Raw genomic sequence first — 18128 nt, forward strand, 5'->3', positions numbered from 1 at the left:
GTAATGTATAAGAATGTTCCAACAAAAACAATAAAATATTAAAATATTAAAATAAACCAAATTACGACTCGGATTGTTTCTCGAATCATAAAATGGTGCCGAAACCCGGGAGCAATTAGTGTATAAGCTAATTTATAAAAAAGAAGAAAGAAGAATATTCATAAAGAAATCGAGAAGAAAGAAGAACTCCGAGGAGATTTTACGAAATATATAATGGCAGAGAACGATGAAGAAGAATATGTATATAATGGCAGAGAACGATGAAGAAGAATATGTATATAATGGCAGAGAACGATGAAGAAGAATATGTATCTGGAGAAGAAGAAGAGTTGGAAAAAGCAAAAGGAAAAAGATCAGGCATCAGAACACAATTAACCACATTATTTAAGAAGATTAATGCTGAAACGAAGAAATCAGAAATAAAGGAAGTCCAATTAACTACGTATGTGAATCAATTAAAATTGAAAGAAGAAGCTTTGTTAGCGAACGAAATTATCATCGACAAGTACCTGACTGGACAGCAGTTGTACAGGGATATGGATTCGCGAGAAAGCTACGAGAATGACATTATAGTAGCAAAAACATTAATCGAATACGCGTTGAAATCAAGTAAAGCGGTAAGTGCGCGTGACCGTGCGTCTGTCACTCCACCTAGAGAATCAACTCATCCAAGTAATGCCTCTCACCTAAATTTGGATCAGAATGCCGCTTCATCAGGAGAACAAGAAGAATCCCAGCCTACAAGACAACATCAACAACAGTATTCGCAAGTACCTTTAATGACTTGGAACAATAGCATGACTTTGCCAAAATTAGAGATAGTAAAATTTGACGGAGATATTGATAAATGGACCAATTTTTGGTCTCAATACGAAACGGCAATACATATTAATTGTATGTTAAATAATTGCACGAAATTTACATACTTGAAAACGCATTTAGAAGGTACTGCGTTAAATTCTATTGCTAGGCTATCTTTAACAGACGCGAATTATAATGCCGCGATTAAAAAAACTGAAAGAGAGTTTTGGACGTAGGGAAGCGTTGGCTACCGCTCATATTGACTGATTAATGCATGTAACCCCTTTAATGAAATCTAATGACTTGGCGGGCTATCGTCGATTTTTCGATACGTGTGAATTAGAAGTAGAAGGTCTACAATCTATGGGTGTTAATGCGTCAGAGAAGTATGGCACTATTCTTTGCGTAATGTTATTAAGTAAATTACCAGACGACATTAGCATCGAGTATAGTAGAACAGCCGATCTTGATAAAGAATTCGAAATAGAAGAATTATTGGATTTCATAAGAAAAGACCTTCATAGTCGGGAGAGAGCGCTTCTCTTTAAAACCAAGCCAATAGAACATAGCGCTATTTCAAATCCATCGAAAATTTATCCTTTCAACAAAACGACAATAGGGCGGGGATCACACCCACCTAACACCTTTAGAAGTATGCCTGAACGAAAACCCCCTTCATCTACGTCAGCTCTCAATACAGTAACAGTTCCCCCTTCGTCAGGCTTTTGTATCTTTTGTCAAAGAAATACCCATAGATCAGATGCGTGCAGGAATGTGACAAATATTTCAGAAAGAAAAAGAATTTTGAGTCAGAAAGGGAGATGTTTCAATTGCTTGGTAGTTGGACATTTGGCGAAATATTGCGGCACTAAAATAACGTGTAACAAGTGTCAACTAAGACATCATGCTGCGGTATGCGAATTACGAGAACTTATAGACCAAGAAGGTCAAAAGAAAGAACCAAGTCGAAATACAGAAAATCTTGGCGTCGAAAAAGAGACTGTTCCGAAAGAAGTTAATTGCATGTCAAATGCCATACCAAAGTATGATGATAAAGAAAACACCGTACTATTACAGACGGCTAGAGCGAAGTTAACGGGGTCGCAAAATTCGCAGAACATAAGAATGCTAATCGATACCGGAAGTCAGACGTCCTTCATAAAAGAAAATGTATCACGAAAATTAGGATTACCCGTAAGTCAGTGTTAATTTGCTTGTTTTTGGGGCGAACCATCCAACGACAGTAACGAGAAGAATGGTTAGAGTTACTTTGAAAAGCCTTAATGACGATCGAAGCATAGAGTTAGAAGCCATTGAAACTCCAGAAATAAACACAGCCAAATTCCATATTCCTGGAGAAAATATAAGAAGGCAGTTGCAAAATGAAGGGCTAATATTAGCTGATGTAACGACAGAAGAAACAGAAAATGAATTAACATTATTAATAATATCGGATCATTATTGGCAAGTGATGACGGGTAGAATTAAGAGGCTTTCAGAGAAATTGGTTGCTATCGATAGTATATTTGGATGGATAATCTAAGGGCCAACAGAAGTTTCAAGTGTTTACAACTGCACTACTTTGGTAGTATCTTTAGTATGAATGAACCCAATCGTAAATCATTAATTGGTTTAACGGAGTACTCTCCCTTTTTGGCTTTAGGAAAAAAATATTCCATCTTGGTTTTCCATCCTTAGTTTTCGCCTGTATTTTTTCGGAGTTTTCATTATAGTGAAGGGATGCTATTGTCATCCTATATATTTATTGTTTATTGATCACTTTTGTTTAGCTATATTTTATTCAAAGTTGTCAAACCTGGCTTCCATTCCATGATAGGAATAGTGCGTATTTTTTGGTGCAAAATGTATAAGCACAGAATTGTACGCTTCCACGCTTGAGGTTTGGGTTTCTGGCGATATTTGTTGAACATCTTTTTGAAAGCCTTTAATGATTTTACTCAACTTTTCAAAGGGTGGAGTTCCTGCGATATACATTGTTTTGTCAAATGAAATGAGACTTAGGCTTGGCAATTGAGTCAACTTTTGAAACTAAAATTATATAAAATTGAGGGAAAGCATTTATTTATATTTATACCTGGTTCTAGCCAGTCTCGTTTTTTTTTTTCATCTAAAGTTAGATCTCAGTGCTTGCATTTTGTATATGGTTTTCAATGCCCTTTTGTTTGTCTGTGATAACCTGGATATAACACAAGTGATTGCTCGGCTGATATTTCTTACAGACCTGACAATATATCTCTGCACACGTATGATATTGTGATCTTCGAGAAAAATCAATAATATTTAACAGTCTTTACAGTGAAAAAGACGCTCACATAGGGACTTTTTATTGCTGGAAGATGCTAAGTGGCTTTGATAGCAGTCATCGCCTAAGAAGTTTCGTAAACAAAACCCACAAGCTATCTTGGGGCCTTGGTAGATAGTGGGTCTCATGCAACTAAAGCAAAAGTGATTACATTTATGCTCTTGTATTCGCCAATAGGGAGTGAGGCATTTTTCGCAGAATAGGTCGTGATTGAAGAGGGGTTTTAAATTTGTAATAACATTATAATGGTTATTTTCGTGCACTTAAAAGAGGCGGGGCCTAATATCTGTAGGATCATTTTCGCCTAAAATAGAAACAGGGACGCTATTTTCGAATTTGTAGACGAAAATCGAATATTGATTTAAATAAGATTTGAACCTTTGAAACGATTCGGCAGTCCCACACTCACTAACTCGTACTCCTGCCATAAGACATAGTTCTAAAGCAGCTTCTTTTTGCATTTTGTTCACATCTCTAGTTTTAGCACAAGGTGAATATTCTAACACCAAGGACCTAGCTTTCCAGCTTAGGAATGAGGGTATTGTGTGTCAGGTTCTCTCTAACGAACGTCTCATCTCGAGTGTTCCTAAAACTTGATATCCCAAGGCTAGGCCGAATGTATCTACTGTAGAGTAAATGGTGGTTGAACACCCAAAGTTTTTCTCTCCTAACGTTTTTTCTCGGCGCCAACTAACATCAGCCGCGGAAAACTGGCTCTCACTAAAAAAATTCCACCCCCATTAGCACTCCGCACGATACACCGTTGCCATAAAAAGCGTAAACACCGTGGATGAACCCTCCATGCTTGAACTTACTCAGATAAAAAAATTAGCCCCGCCTGTTTTACTTCACTCTCCACCGCTGTGGAGCGCTGCTTCAAAAGCTCGTTCTCGGTCGAGGCGGAGATTTTAGAAATTTTATCTCTCCATTCACGCGAGCTCCGTTGGAAACTTTAAAAAGCTTAACGTCAGAACTTTCAGACACAGAGGCTACGGCAAAAAATCTTACATAGGAACTTGGTGTAAGATTATTCTACTTGTGGTTTTAGATATAGATTCGTAACGGATCTTTAGAGCTTCTGTTGTATCGTCGGCGTAAGCTCTATGAGTCATAGCTACACATAACGCTCGAGCTAGACATAGGTTATCTGAATTGACTATACGTACAATACCTCGCCTATCTTTGCAAAATAGATTGAAAGGTTTAATTCCTCGGGCTACAGAGCGCCCTTTACCCTCCGGTATTCTTACAATGCTAAAAATAATTTTAACAGGACCTAGGAAAAATGTTTCCAGTTCGTCATCATAAAGCATAACACTAAGCTGGTCAAAAATAATATTGGGGTCGACTTGATCTGCTCTTCTAAAAGATAATTCTAGTTCGGACCTACGCCCACATTCCGCAATCATTTAACAATGTCCTGATTTATTGCCTCCTCAGTCACCAGATGTTTTCTCACAATGCATTTCTGACACATGCCTGTTAACAGTTTACCGATTTTTTAACGAAAGAACGCTGGATTTGCTTTATGTCAAATAAATTGTCCACAAAAGAGTGGTCTATAAATAAAATTTTGTTACAAACACAGAAAATAAGGGACAATACTTTATTGGGATAATAAATAAAAAACATGGTGCGTAAAAAGTTTCTAGTGATTCTCAATTGTGACAATATCCTTTGTTATCTTCATGTCTGTTAAATAATAACGTTCCGAATTCTCTAATAGGTCATAAAATCATTGTACATTTTTCAAAAAAAATGCTACCTTAAGCTAACGAAATTTCTTAATGGACACGCCCACATTATTCAATCGTTTAACAATAGCCTGATTTATTGCTTGATCTTATCAGTCAACGGATGTTTTTCTCACTGCATTTTCGGACACACGCCTGTTAATAGTTTACCGATTTTATAATAAAAGAACGTTGAATTTGCTTTATGTCAAATAAATTGTCAAGAAAAGAGTGGCCACAAGTAGAATAATCTTACACCAAGTTCCTATGTAAGATTTTTTGCCGTAGCCTCTGTGTCTGAAAGTTCTGACGTTAAGCTTTTTAAAGTTTCCAACGGAGCTCGCGTGAATGGAGAGATAAAATTTCTAAAATCTCCGCCTCGACCGAGAACGAGCTTTTGAAGCAGCGCTCCACAGCGGTGGAGAGTGAAGTAAAACAGGCGGGGCTAATTTTTTTTATCTGAGTAAGTTCAAGCATGGAGGGTTCATCCACGGTGTTTACGTTTTTTATGGCAACGGCGTATCGTGCGGAGTACTAAGGGGGGTGGAATTTTTTTAGTGAGAGCCAGTTTTCCGCGGCTGATGTTAGTTGGCGCCGAGAAAAAACGTTAGGAGAGAAAAACTTTGGGTGTTCAACCACCATTTACTCTACAGTAGATACATTCGGCCTAGCCTTGGGATATCAAGTTTTAGGAACACTCGAGATGAGACGTTCGTCAGAGAGAACCTGACACACAATACCCTCATTCCTAAGCTGGAAAGCTAGGTCCTTGGTGTTAGATTATTCACCTTGTGTAGTGGCCTATAAATAGATTTTTGTTACAAACACCGCAAATAAGGGACAATACTTTATTGGGGTAATAAATAAAAACATGGTGTGTAAAAAGTTTCTAGTGATTCTCAATTGTGAAAATATCGTTTATTATCTTCACATTGTACACTTTTCAAAAAAAATCTAACTTAAGTTGTGTAGGTGAGAAGTCAGCCTACGCAAATAAAAAAGCAATGAATCACTCTAAAAGTAAATTCCAATGATAACAAACGGTTCGACCAACCCCCCAAAGCCCTTGCCTGAACGTGTTTACGGAATAGGCATCCTATGAAAAACATTAAAGGGATAGAATCAGATTTATCTGAGTTGGTCAAACTAACAATGGTTTTCTATAAAGTAACCACCCATAAAACATGGGGGTCAGTAGAAATCGCGAGAAACATTTATTAATTAAAATAAACGTGAATAAAAATTAAAATTTTGAACGCCAGATTTAAAATCGGCCACCATTTTCAACCCATTACCTACGTAGGTAAAGTTCGGCCTCTGATTGGTTGCTAGTAGTTGGAATGAAAACTGTCGTTTTAGGAGTAAAAAGTAGTAGGAACGAGAATCTAGGTCAGCTTGCCTGGTGAATCGTCGTCTGCTTATATGCTTAAGAATGTCAGACGAAGAAAGTATTTCTGATTATTCCGGTCCTGAATCTGAGGATGAAAGTTCGAACTCTGATTCTTTGGATTCAGAAAATTCGGAACAATTTATAATAAACGAATCTGAGGGTAGTTCTTCTGAAGTAGAAGAATTTGGTGTGCAGCCATACCAATTCGAGCCTCTGTTACCAGAGGCTGAACAACAGTGGCGTCGCAAGGCCTTTTTGGAGGGTCTATAGCCCCCCGAAAATAATCCATAAACCCTACCAAAAAATGCTGTTACCAACCTAAAATTCTGGGGCAATATGTAAAAAATTTTCAATATCAAACAGAAGAATTTTGAAGAAAAAACAGATGGAGACAAGTAAAATGTTTCACGTTCTTGCGATGGAAGTCCCAATAGTGTGGACTAAAATATAACCAAAACTAAAAATCAGCCTAAGACAAGTGAAAGTCCTTCAAAATCGGTTCCGTAGTCTTCATCTATAAAAGGTTGTATATCTTTAAAATACGAATAATTTTACGTTGACATAAATTTACGGATAGTTTTAAATGTCTACACATTTTCCAATGAACCCATTATGCAATTTTTAGCTACATCGTAGTATACGATAGGCTCTTAGTTTGACCCGAGCCGTAGTAGCTGTAGTAGTGGGAAGCCTTCACATGAGCAGTTCCCTTATGAGCGGATTTCATAATAGCGGTCCTCATAACAACAGTTCTCTAAATAGCGGTTCCCGAAATGGCAGTTTACCCATTACAGCAATTACCGATACAGCGGTTCTCGTAAACGCGATGTACCGTTACAGCAGTTCTCTAAAGAGCGGAAAAACAGATATGCGAAAAGCTATAGTTGTTTATAATGGTGTAAGGTGGCCCAGCTGGGTTATATGAACTCAAAAAGAACTAGGTCAGATATGGATAATTTGGTTAGGTAAAAGTCGATTATTTCAACTAAATAGTATTAGGTAGGGTTAGGTTAGGTTAGGTTTTGTTTCGTTTGGTTAGACTTGGGTTAGTAATATTTTGGAAATGGCGTAAGAGTGTTACGCCTTTTCCAAAAAATTACTGTTTACAATTATCTACTTCCGAAATAAAATAACCTCTCTCGAATTATAATATGCCTTTTCCAAAAATTACTGTTTACAATTATCTACTTCCGAAATAAAATAATCTTTATCGAATTAAAATATGCCTTTTCCAAAAAATGACAAACTCTGCTATTTCCCAAAATAGCAGCCGCTATTTCTAAAACAGCAGTTTTGAAAAACTCCGCTGTTTTTTTTTTGGAATCGGGGTTGCTAGTTCGAGAACTGCCCTACAGGGAACTGCTCATATGAGGTACACCCGTAGTCGGTACGCGACAATTTGGTCTCGCCGTTTTGGTCTTGCCGATTTGGTCTCGCTGTTTTGGTCTCGCCGTTTTGGTCTCGGGACAAATGGGTCTCGGGACAATTGGGTCTCGGGACAATTGGGTCTCGGGACAATTGGGTCTCGGGACAAATGGGTCTCGGGACAATTGGGTCTCGGGACAATTGGGTCTCGGGACAATTGGGTCTCGGGACTATTGGGTCTCGGGACTATTGGGTCTCGGAACTATTGGGTCTCGGAACTATTGGGTCTCGAGACAATTGGGTCTCGGGACAATTGGGTCTCGGGACAATTGGGTCTCGGGACAATTGGGTCTCGGGACAATTGGGTCTCGGGACAAATGGGTCTCGGGACAAATGGGTCTCGGGACCTAACCCAACCCAACCTTGTTTGAAGGTAAGAAGATTATTTATATGAGTATTAAAAGCCCGCCTCTTACAACGAACAATTTATTAGCAATAATAGAAATATTTTGGAAGGTGTCAGACAATTAATAGGAGAATATTTTGGAAAAGGTGGCAGCTAATTAATTGGAGAATATTTTGGAAAAGGTGGCAGCTAATTAATTGGAGAATGTTTTGGAAAAGGTGGCAGCTAACTATTAGGAGAACATTTTGGAAAAGGTGGCAGCTAATTAGTAGGAGAATGTTTTGGAAAAGGTGTCAGATAATTAATAGGAGAATGTTTTGGAAAAGGTGTCAGATAATTATTAGGAGAATAATTTGGAAATGGTGGCAGCCAATTAATTATAGAATATTTTGGAAAAGGTGGCAGCTAACTATTAGGAGAATATTTTGGAAAAGGTGGCAGCTAATTAGTAGGAGAATGTTTTGGAAAAGGTGGCAGCTAATTAATTGGAGAATATTTTGGAAAAGGTGGCAGCTAATTAATAGGAGAATATTTTGGAAAAGGTGGCAGCTAATTGGTAGGAGAATGTTTTGGAAAAGGTGGCAACGAATTATTGGAACCATTGTTTTGGAAAACGTAGCAACGAATTATTTGGACCATTGCTTTGGAAAAGGTAGCAACGAATTATTTGGACCATTGGTTTGGAAAAGGAGATAACTAATTAGGTAACCAAATAATCACGAGACCAAATAATCACGATACCAAATAATCACGAGAATAAATAATCACGATACCAAATAGTCCCGAGACCAAATAATCACGATACCAAATAGTCCCGAGACCAAATAATCACGATACCAAATAATCACGATACCAAATAGTCCCGAGACCAAATAATCACGATACCAAATAGTCCCGAGACCAAATAATCACGATACCAAATAGTCCCGAGACCAAATAGTACCGAGACCAAATCGGTGAGACCAATTAGTCCCGCGACCAAATCGGCAAGACCAAAATGGCGAGACCAATTCGGCGAGACCAAATTTTCCTGTTCCGCCCGTAGTAGTAGTGGCCGGGGTTGTCGCTTTCGCTATCGTCAGATTTTAGCTTAAATGGAACTCGATAGTACCTCAACCCACCAATAGTGGTAGCTGAGCTCAGTTAGAGATTTTATTTTAATTAAAAAATTTTCACTCCGCACCCGGGAATTGAACCCGGCTGGCTGGCGCAGCAGTTAGATACGCTACCACTGTGGGGTCGGACACTTCTGATTTTTTTAGGGTCTTTGAATTTTTTTCGTTTTATTTTTGTGCTAATTAAATAGATAACGATGTGGCTACTATTAAGTCCCAACCCCTGGGCCATCTTGTTTATATTAAGTTCTTATAATAACTTTAAAATAGTTTGCCCAGATTTTGCCCCTTCCCAAATTTCAAACCCTAGCGACGCTACTGCTGAACAAGGGGCTGCCGCTGCACAGCCAATCCACCAAGTTCATCATCGGTTGAATTATACTGATTGGTAAGTTTCTAGTATAGTAGAGTAACATGAATTCCCTGCTTTTGACTGTATTAAGCTCTATGGACATAACTCTATTTCAACGTAGAGAAAATTAGGGAAATAAGTATCACTTATTTCTACAGGTGCAATTGTGGCTGTTGTTTTGTTTTGCCGACAATTGAAGAAAGCTTCTGCTGCAAAGAAACTGAACTCGCCAATAATTCATTAATTGAGAAGATTGGACAATTTAATTGTGTGATAGAAACGGAAACGTTCAACGACACCATGCGGCGAAATATATTAGACATTCTTTTTGATGAATTTAGGGAGGACAATTATATGCCAGCAGCAGATGAAATCACCCGTATGTATTTACACGTTTAAAATTTTAATTGTAAATTATAATATTAATGTGATCAAATGTTATTCGCTCTCGCCACTGAATATAAGGGGCGTTTCAGCTTTCCAATATGGCGGACCAAACGAGGGTTAAAGAATTTATGATGTCGGGTAACCAGCTACTTGATATGGACAAAAGAGTCGAAAATTCAGATTTTAACGCTGATGAATTTAAAATCACGTTGACGCAAGTATTTAGCCATGTGAATTACAGTGAAGGTGCCAGGAAAAGATGCTTGATTGAAGGCGAGGAAGTATTTATATGCAAGCATATATTTTCCTGCGGAATCCAGCAGAGGGACGACCATAGCGTAACTATAGTGGCGCTTTGCTTAAAACAACAAATATTCATGGAGATGAACCCCATCAAATCACCTGCAAAATTGAAGACAATGATCGGTTTCAAGTCCAATGTACCTGCCCAGCTGGTGTAAGCGGAAAATGCAAACACTCTGTGGCGTTATTAATGCATTTGAACAAGGAAGGTGTGTCAACGCTAGAAGAGTCAAGTTCTACAGATTTAAAGCAACAGTGGGGGAAACTGAAATCAAGTGCGACGCAAATGTACGAGCCTATTCCTTTTAAAAGGTTTTGCCATTATAAAAATATTGAGCCTGCTCACGAGAAGCCCAGCGTAGAAGATAAAGAACGCATTAGAAATATTCTAGTCGCAAGTGCGCCTTCATCTGCTCTGGCGTTGCATCTAAAAGGTAGACCTCAAGCTGCTAAAGCTTTAAGCCCAAAACCCATTCCTGTAGCGTCCCAAACTCAAACTATGCCTTCTGTGATTCTGGTTCAGAATGAGGAAATTATGCTTTCCCATGCCCTTGAACTGAATGATGAGCTTAACAGCATAAGCGAAATTACCACGACAGAGATTGATGTCTTTAATCTACAATGGTATCGCGCAAACGTTTGCGTCACAAAAGATGAAGCCGTTGCATTATGTCATGAAACATCGAAGCAAGGAAAAGATACTAAAAATAAGAAATGGGCTTGGGAACGGCGGAAGAGACAAACAGGGTCAACTTGCTACGCATTGTTTACATATCCTGAGAAGGGTGACTGGGAGTCAAAAACAAAAAAAACATTGTAATTATTTCCTATTTAAAGGCAATAAAAACATTAAATATGGAAACGAAAAGGAAGAATTTGGGGTAAAACGATATAGCGAAGTATATAGCTACAAAATCATTATGTTTGGTATCGTCGTAAATCCCCTAACCCCATGGTAAGCCTACAGCCCCGATGGTGTAATATTTGAAGACGGAAAACCAGCCGAACTTTTAGAAGTCAAATGTCCAGTACAAGGAGCGAACCAGTCAATTGGGGAATTATTTGAATCAAATAATCTCAATTTTAGTCAAGGACTGAGAAAATATTATTTTAAAAAGGAAGCACAAATATTACGGGCAAGTTCAGTTAGGGATGGCTGTTCTTAATTTGAAATGCTGCCATTTTGTAGTATATGGAAAGAAACAATATGATTTTATCCTGACAGTTGTCGAAAAAGATTTGGAATTCAATCCACTCTTGTTGAAAAAACTGAAACTAGTCTATTTGAAACATTTATTGCCAAAACTCGCTAGTCCAAATGCTAGTTAGATTAGTAGAATAAAATTTAGATGATACCTTTAGTCTATTTAAGAGATCAAACATAATTATTTATTTAGAATCTTATTTCACTTAATATTGGATTTGAGAGGTTTACAATGCCAGCTGCTATAGTAGTCATAGCATTAAAGTAGGAAGTCATTTCCCATTCAAGTTTATCATTGAAAATATCAAATAGTTTGAATCGTTGAATAGCTCTTTCAACATGGACCCTTGCTTTAGCAATCTCAAGATTCCTAGCTGAATCTTGGGGAGAAAATTGTTTGTCTTTCTTTTTTCTGAGAAACGGTGGTCTGACAAGTTCAATGCCCTTAACTAAACATAAATCTTCTATGTAAAATCCTTTATCAACCATGGTTGCATCTACATAGGGTGTTAACCTGTTAAGGACTTTTGTTTCTGTTGTTATAAATTTGTCCGAAGCTCTTCCACCAAAAGCCTCACTAAGGAGTGTTATTAATCCGGCTGGAGAAACGCAGACTAGAATCTTTAGGATATGGGTACCTTTGTAATGTGAATATGTTAATATTCTGCATCTGACACATTTGGGCTTTTCCACTGGAATTTCGGTACAATCGAGTACTACCACTACGTTCCGAAACTTGTCAAAACACTTCGGCATGTTTGACACTATCTCTTCTTTTTTTGGCCAAATAAGGGCGAAATCTAACACATCTGCTCATTCTGCTGGGATAAACACAGTTTGGCGAAAGTATCTTCTACAAGTGGTTTCTGAAATCCTAAATAATGTTGAAATCACTCCGTAAGATAAATTTAGTTTCATTTTCATCAACCCCAAGAGCACTAGTCCTGCGACTGGAATTTGGGGTTTAAATTTGACCAATATAGAAACAGAATCAACAATACCGTTAAAGGTATTAAAACTATTTACACCCGATATACGTTCTAATTCTTTATCAGTTTTAACCAAGTTCATAATGCTGAATGTTTCCATTGTGCAAGTGTTTACTTGGACGAAAGCGTCAACCATTTCTGGTCTTATCTTCGGAGAATTTGGTTTTTCTTTGGGAAGCTATTCTTCTCGGATTATTAAATTTGGGACTTCTAAACCATTTAAGTCTTCTGGTTCGTTTGAAAGATGCGGGAATTGCAATTTATGGCTTCTAGCTTCATTGCGTCTTTTTCTATCGAGAGATAAGTTCTTAAATAAGTTCAGCTAGCTAATTGGACCAAGTCATCTTGCGACTTATCTAACGCCTTTACAATGCATAGAGGGGTGGTTGCTAGCCCCTATGCCACAGCTAACCGACAGCGCCCTATACTAACTATTACCGTTAACCTCTGCAAGTTTTGATGGAAAGGAGAAACCGGGTTAGACCGCGGAGGAAAACTCCTTTAACAAGCGGGGAGAGAACTTGCAAACTCTACGCAGAAGGATATCTTACCAGATTTTTCACCCGGTACCACAGTCCGGGATCGAACCCGGGATCCTCTTGCTGCGAGGCGAAAGCGCTAACCACTACGCCACCCCACCTCCTTTCCTCTCTTTTTCCTTTCCTCCGTCATGACAGTTGCGTGCGAAGTTGTAGGAATGCATTGTGATGGGCATGTACCTAACCTAAGTTTTCTCGATTTGGCTGGGAGATCTATGTTATATTAAGCAGTTAATTAATTGAACTGTCAAAAGTTCAAAACCAATTAAATCAGTTATGAGAAGGCCAAGGCTTACCAGGGAAAAAGTAGTCGCTCCTCTGAAAGTGAAGGCTACAGACTACCATGGTATTGCTTATTTCTTTACCAATCTTAAGGACTTTTTGCCATCTCTTTCTTAACTTACCATCTTTCGGAAAAGTATGAAAACTTAATCCTGGAATATGCTCTTTTTTTTCGAATTACATTGGGGAACACTGCAAAATCTTATGGAAGACATCGCTACTACCGATAAACTTTAGCTGGGGGGCCCGCTGGTAGAGAACATTTTACCTCGTTTGGGTAGTTTTGAAAGCTACCGCTAGGTGGCGGGTCAATCTTTGGCGAGAGCGAATAGTGTGTACCGATACTTAGTTTATCGGTTATACACGCGATGGATCCACAGAGTGTTGGGAACGAGAAGAAGGAGGCCAATCCCCAGCTGTGTGGTCAGTAGAATAAGGAGGGAATTTCCATCTAACAATTATACAGGTTACCTGGAACAAGGGCCCAGGTAAATGGCCACTGAGATGTAAATTTAAAAAAAAATGTTTTGTTTGAAATATACTTAGTCTTGAAATAAATTTTACTTTCTTAAATTCAGTCTTTATATTAATGGAGGTGTAAACCATAAAATTATTTAAAAATGCAAACAATTGATTTCAAAATGGAAGGATAACATCCTTTTATATTTATTGCAATTTAAATTTTAAAAGTATCACATTATCACTAGTGTGTGAATCTTCTCTTTGTGTGGTACAGTTCTACTGCTTCGTCTTTTTCTGGATGGTCAAATTGGGCAGATATAGGTCTAGGGGTCGCTGACCTGCTTCGTTCACTACCGCTTAATGCTTCCTCATAGGTTTGTTCTGATTTTAAAAGTACCTTGTCTAATAATATTTCAACATATCCTAGAAACATTTGCCAAATTAAACAGACATACTATTTAGATTAATTTATTTACCAAAAGTCGAAGCTTGCATAATTGGTTTAACGGAGTACTTCCCCTTTTTGGCTTTAGGAAAAAAATATTCCATCTTGGTTTTCCATCCTTAGTTTTCGCCTGTATTTTTTCGGAGTTTTCATTATAGTGAAGGGCTGCTATTGTCATCCAATATATTTATTATTTATTGATCACTTTTGTTTAGCTATATTTTATTCAAAGTTGTCAAACCTGGCTTCCATTCCATGATAGGAATAGTGCGTATTTTTTGGTGCAAAATGTATAAGCACAGAATTGTACGCTTCCACGCTTGAGGTTTGGGTTTCTGGCGATATTTGTTGAACATCTTTTTGAAAGCCTTTTATGATTTTACTCAACTTTTCAAAGGGTGGAGTTCCTGCGATATACATTGTTTTGTCAAATGAAATGAGACTTAGGCTTGGCAATTGAGTCAACTTTTGAAACTAAAATTATATAAAATTGAGGGAAAGCATTTATTTATATTTATACCTGGTTCGAGCCAGTCTCGTTTTTTTCATCTAAAGTTAGATCTCCGTGCTTGCATTTTGTATATGGTTTTCCATGCCCTTTATGTATGTTAGCAACATGGCGAAGAACTGACAGGAATTTCGCTACAATTACGTTACTCTTTCCATTACTGGGCGTGGCAGACCAGTAAAGATGATTTTGAATACTTTTATTCCAATCATTCAAAACATTACAGTTCTTAATTGCTGCGGCAGCGTGAATTTTTTTCTTTAAAGCTGAGTGAAAAATATATTATAAATATAATATACTCCAGATGCGCTTATAATTTACAAATATCAAAGAACTTACATTTGACCATGTGCCAACAATCAAATCTGTGTTTAATTCTTGGATAAACCTTTTTCAAAAAACTACGAACTTGAACGTGTCTGTCAGTTACTATAGTCTGTCAAACGAAAGAAGAGCCCTGAGAAATTTGTCCAAATTGGTGTCGCCACCCTCGACCCCATAGTACTTTATCAACTTGTTTTGTTTTGTCAATAGTCGTCTGTAATATAGTCTGCTATAAACAGGTAGGCTTCGCTTAATCGCAATAGAACCAATACATTTTGCAATATATATTTAATATGTTTATGTTTCAAGGTTTTTTACGATCAAGACACCAGTTTTATCTTTGTTGAACTAGCATTGCAATATATTTTAATGACATAAGTTAAAGTACTTGTCATATATTGCAAAATGTATTGGTTCTATTGCGATTAAGCCTATCTGTTTATAGCAGACTATATTACAGACGACTATTGACAAAACAAAACAAGTTGATAAAGTACTATGGGGTCGATGGTGGCGACACCAATTTGGACAAATTTCTCAGGGCTCTTCTTTCGTTTGACAGACTATAATGAAGCTATTTTGAGGCGGCAATCAGTTAAAAATTTTAATCCACGTGTCAAGCCTTCGAGCTCCACCGCCACGCTATTTTTTTCTTCAGTATATACACTAGAATAATTTAAATAATTTGCTTATAAAGGAATTATGATTATAATCATTTACGCAATATTACAAAGCTTTACATACTTGAACAAGAACTAAATGAATAACCTTTTTAATGTGGCTTTCATAAAGGACATATGATCCATATTTAGCACAAAAACCAGGGGAATCAGGCCTAGCATCCCCACCCAGCTTTAGCTTCTTTTTTTTCAACGAAGCAAATAATCGTTTTTGTTCCTCTTGCCAAACCTAGTTTATTAAATATTATAAAATATTGTCACTAGAAAAATTTTCTAACTAGCAACACTTACTTCTTGAGTAGCCTGAAGTAAATAACTTCGTTGGATACGAAAGAAAGTTGAACGACTAATCGATTCAATACGAGAAAAGTCAAACATTCTTAAGGCTTGCGTAGGATTTTAGCCAGAAAATAGAATTGAAGCCGCAATCAAGATATTGCCAATCGGCTTTCTACCAACTAATGGTTGACTTTTCCATAAAAGGTTATGTCCCTTTTCACAAATCGCTTCCACAGTGACCATAGAGCCTAAGGTACTGGTTTTTATAGTGCATGGCAATAAACAGCGGAAACAAAAGTTAAAAAGTTGTAGAAGGGCACTCTCAAAAACAATGTATTTCTTCTCCTTCGTAGCAGTTTTTGAGTCCAAATTGAATTGACGAATACAAAAAAAAATTTTTAAGTTAAAGTTAAAGCTAGGCAATGTTCAAAAACTGAACTTACTTTTTTATGTCATCTTCGGGTAATTCTGAGGGTGTATAACTGATGTCAAGTGGATTAAGAGTCTCTCCTTCGTCTAATTCACTATCCAAGAAACGTTTTGCCTCTTGACTAGCACTCACTTCAAAATCCTCAGTTTCAGTTGATATTATGTTTGTCTGGCAAGCTACATCCCTTAAAGCTGGTAATTCTTCTTTAAGTTTAGGGAATTCATTTTTTTACATTAGAAGCAAATTAGAAAACCAATTACCTTTATCAGTAGCAAATTTTTCGAGAAACGTTTGTGTTTGAGAATCTTTAACGAAACCCATTATTTTAGGTGGTAGCGTTTGTATGAACTGGCTACGAACAACAGCAGTACTCTGTTAAAATTATTATAATTTATTTTCCAATAAGACATGAATGAACAATATCCGTACTGTAATTCGACGTTTCTTTGCGGGGTTAACCCAATTTGAATTTTAAAATCAATCGGAAAATGTATTTCCTGGATGTTTCACTATGCAGAATGATCTTATAATTAGTAGAAGAATCGATAAAAACAATCACTTTGTTTTCCACTTCCCCCTCCCTTTAAGAGAAAACTCGCGTCTTTTGAAGAGGAGAAGTGGTTTGGAAATATTGTTAATTGGATCATTATTTAGAACTCATATTAATTACGTCTGAGTCTTCAGTCCGATTCATTGCAGCCTAGTGAAAATCTCATTCATGATGGCACATGCGCTGCACGAGATCCCTTCAAATAGACAAATTCGACTATTCCATATATGAAACAACTTCAGAGAAGATGGCTTCAATTCTAGGAACATTTGCTACGCGATTGAGCTCCGCTAAACGAAGTCTGGGGTTGCCTATAGCCTCCCTCGTTTAGCGCAAATGTGAGGCTTAGTAATAAAGCCGACCGAAACCAAAGCATGGGCAAAGGCGTACTTCACAACTGACGTTCAAAGCGGAACAGGAAAATATGGTCTCGCTGAATTTGATCTCACCATTTTGGTCTCGCTAATTTGGTCTCAGGACTTTTTGGTCTCGGTACTATTTGGTCTCGTGACTTTTTGGTCTCGGTACAATTTGGTCTCGTGACTTTTTGGTCTCGGTACTATTTGGTCTAGTGATTTTACGATCTTGGTACTATTTGGTCTCGGGATTTTTTGGTCTCGAGACTATTTGGTATCGTGATTATTTGGTATCGGGACGGTTTGGTGTCGTGATTATTTGTTTACCTAATTAGTTGCCACCTTTTCCAAAACAATGGTTCCAATAATTCGTTGCCACCTTTTCCAAAATATTCTCCTATTAATTAGCTGCCACATTTTCCAAAATATTCTCCAATTAATTAGCTGCCTCCTTTTCCAAAATATTCTCGTATTAATTAGCTGCCACCTTTTCCAAAATATTCTCCTATTAGTTAGCTGTCACCTTTTACAAAATATTCTCCAATTCATTAGCTGCCACTATTTCCAAAATATTATCCTATTAATTAGCTTCCACCTTTTCCAAAATATTCTCCTATTAATTAGCTGCCACCTTTTCCAAAATATTCTCCTATTAATTTTTTGCCACCTTTTCCAAAATATTCTCCTAGTAATTAGCTGCCACCTTTTCGAAAATATTCTCTTATTAATTAGCTGCCACCTTTTCCAAAATATTCTCTTATTAATTAGCTGCCACCTTTTCCAAAATATTCTCCCATTAATTTGCTGCCATCTTTTCCAAAATATTTCTATTATTGCTAATAAATTGTTCGTGGTAAGAGGCGGGCTTTTAATACTCATATAAATAATCTTCTTACCTCCAAAGA

General features: G+C 37.4%; 1 protein-coding gene and 2 long non-coding RNA genes across 3 annotated transcripts in view; 2 read left to right on the plus strand and 1 right to left on the minus strand.

The window, feature by feature from the left end:
* Positions 1-18128, plus strand: part of LOC149682794 (uncharacterized) — a 524355-nt gene that overhangs the window by 366180 nt on the left and 140047 nt on the right. The gene's annotated exons all lie outside the window — the stretch shown is intronic.
* Positions 10133-10836, plus strand: LOC149682811 (uncharacterized). The gene is made up of 2 exons (XR_016365529.1): positions 10133-10609; positions 10699-10836. It is a non-coding gene; the product is annotated as an uncharacterized LOC149682811 (long non-coding RNA).
* LOC149682812 (uncharacterized) lies at positions 11555-12504 on the minus strand. Its single transcript, XM_089834181.1, has 2 exons — positions 12417-12504; positions 11555-12179 (listed from the first exon to the last, which is right to left on the minus strand). Exons 1-2 carry the CDS (start codon positions 12502-12504, stop codon positions 11569-11571), a joined length of 699 nt encoding a protein of 232 aa, XP_089690307.1. The 3' UTR covers positions 11555-11568.

This window comes from Phalangium opilio, unplaced genomic scaffold, assembly GCF_054372755.1.
Source record: "Phalangium opilio isolate 3A_F unplaced genomic scaffold, DU_Popi_V2 ptg000038l_1, whole genome shotgun sequence".
Taxonomy (NCBI): Eukaryota; Metazoa; Arthropoda; class Arachnida; order Opiliones; family Phalangiidae; genus Phalangium; species Phalangium opilio.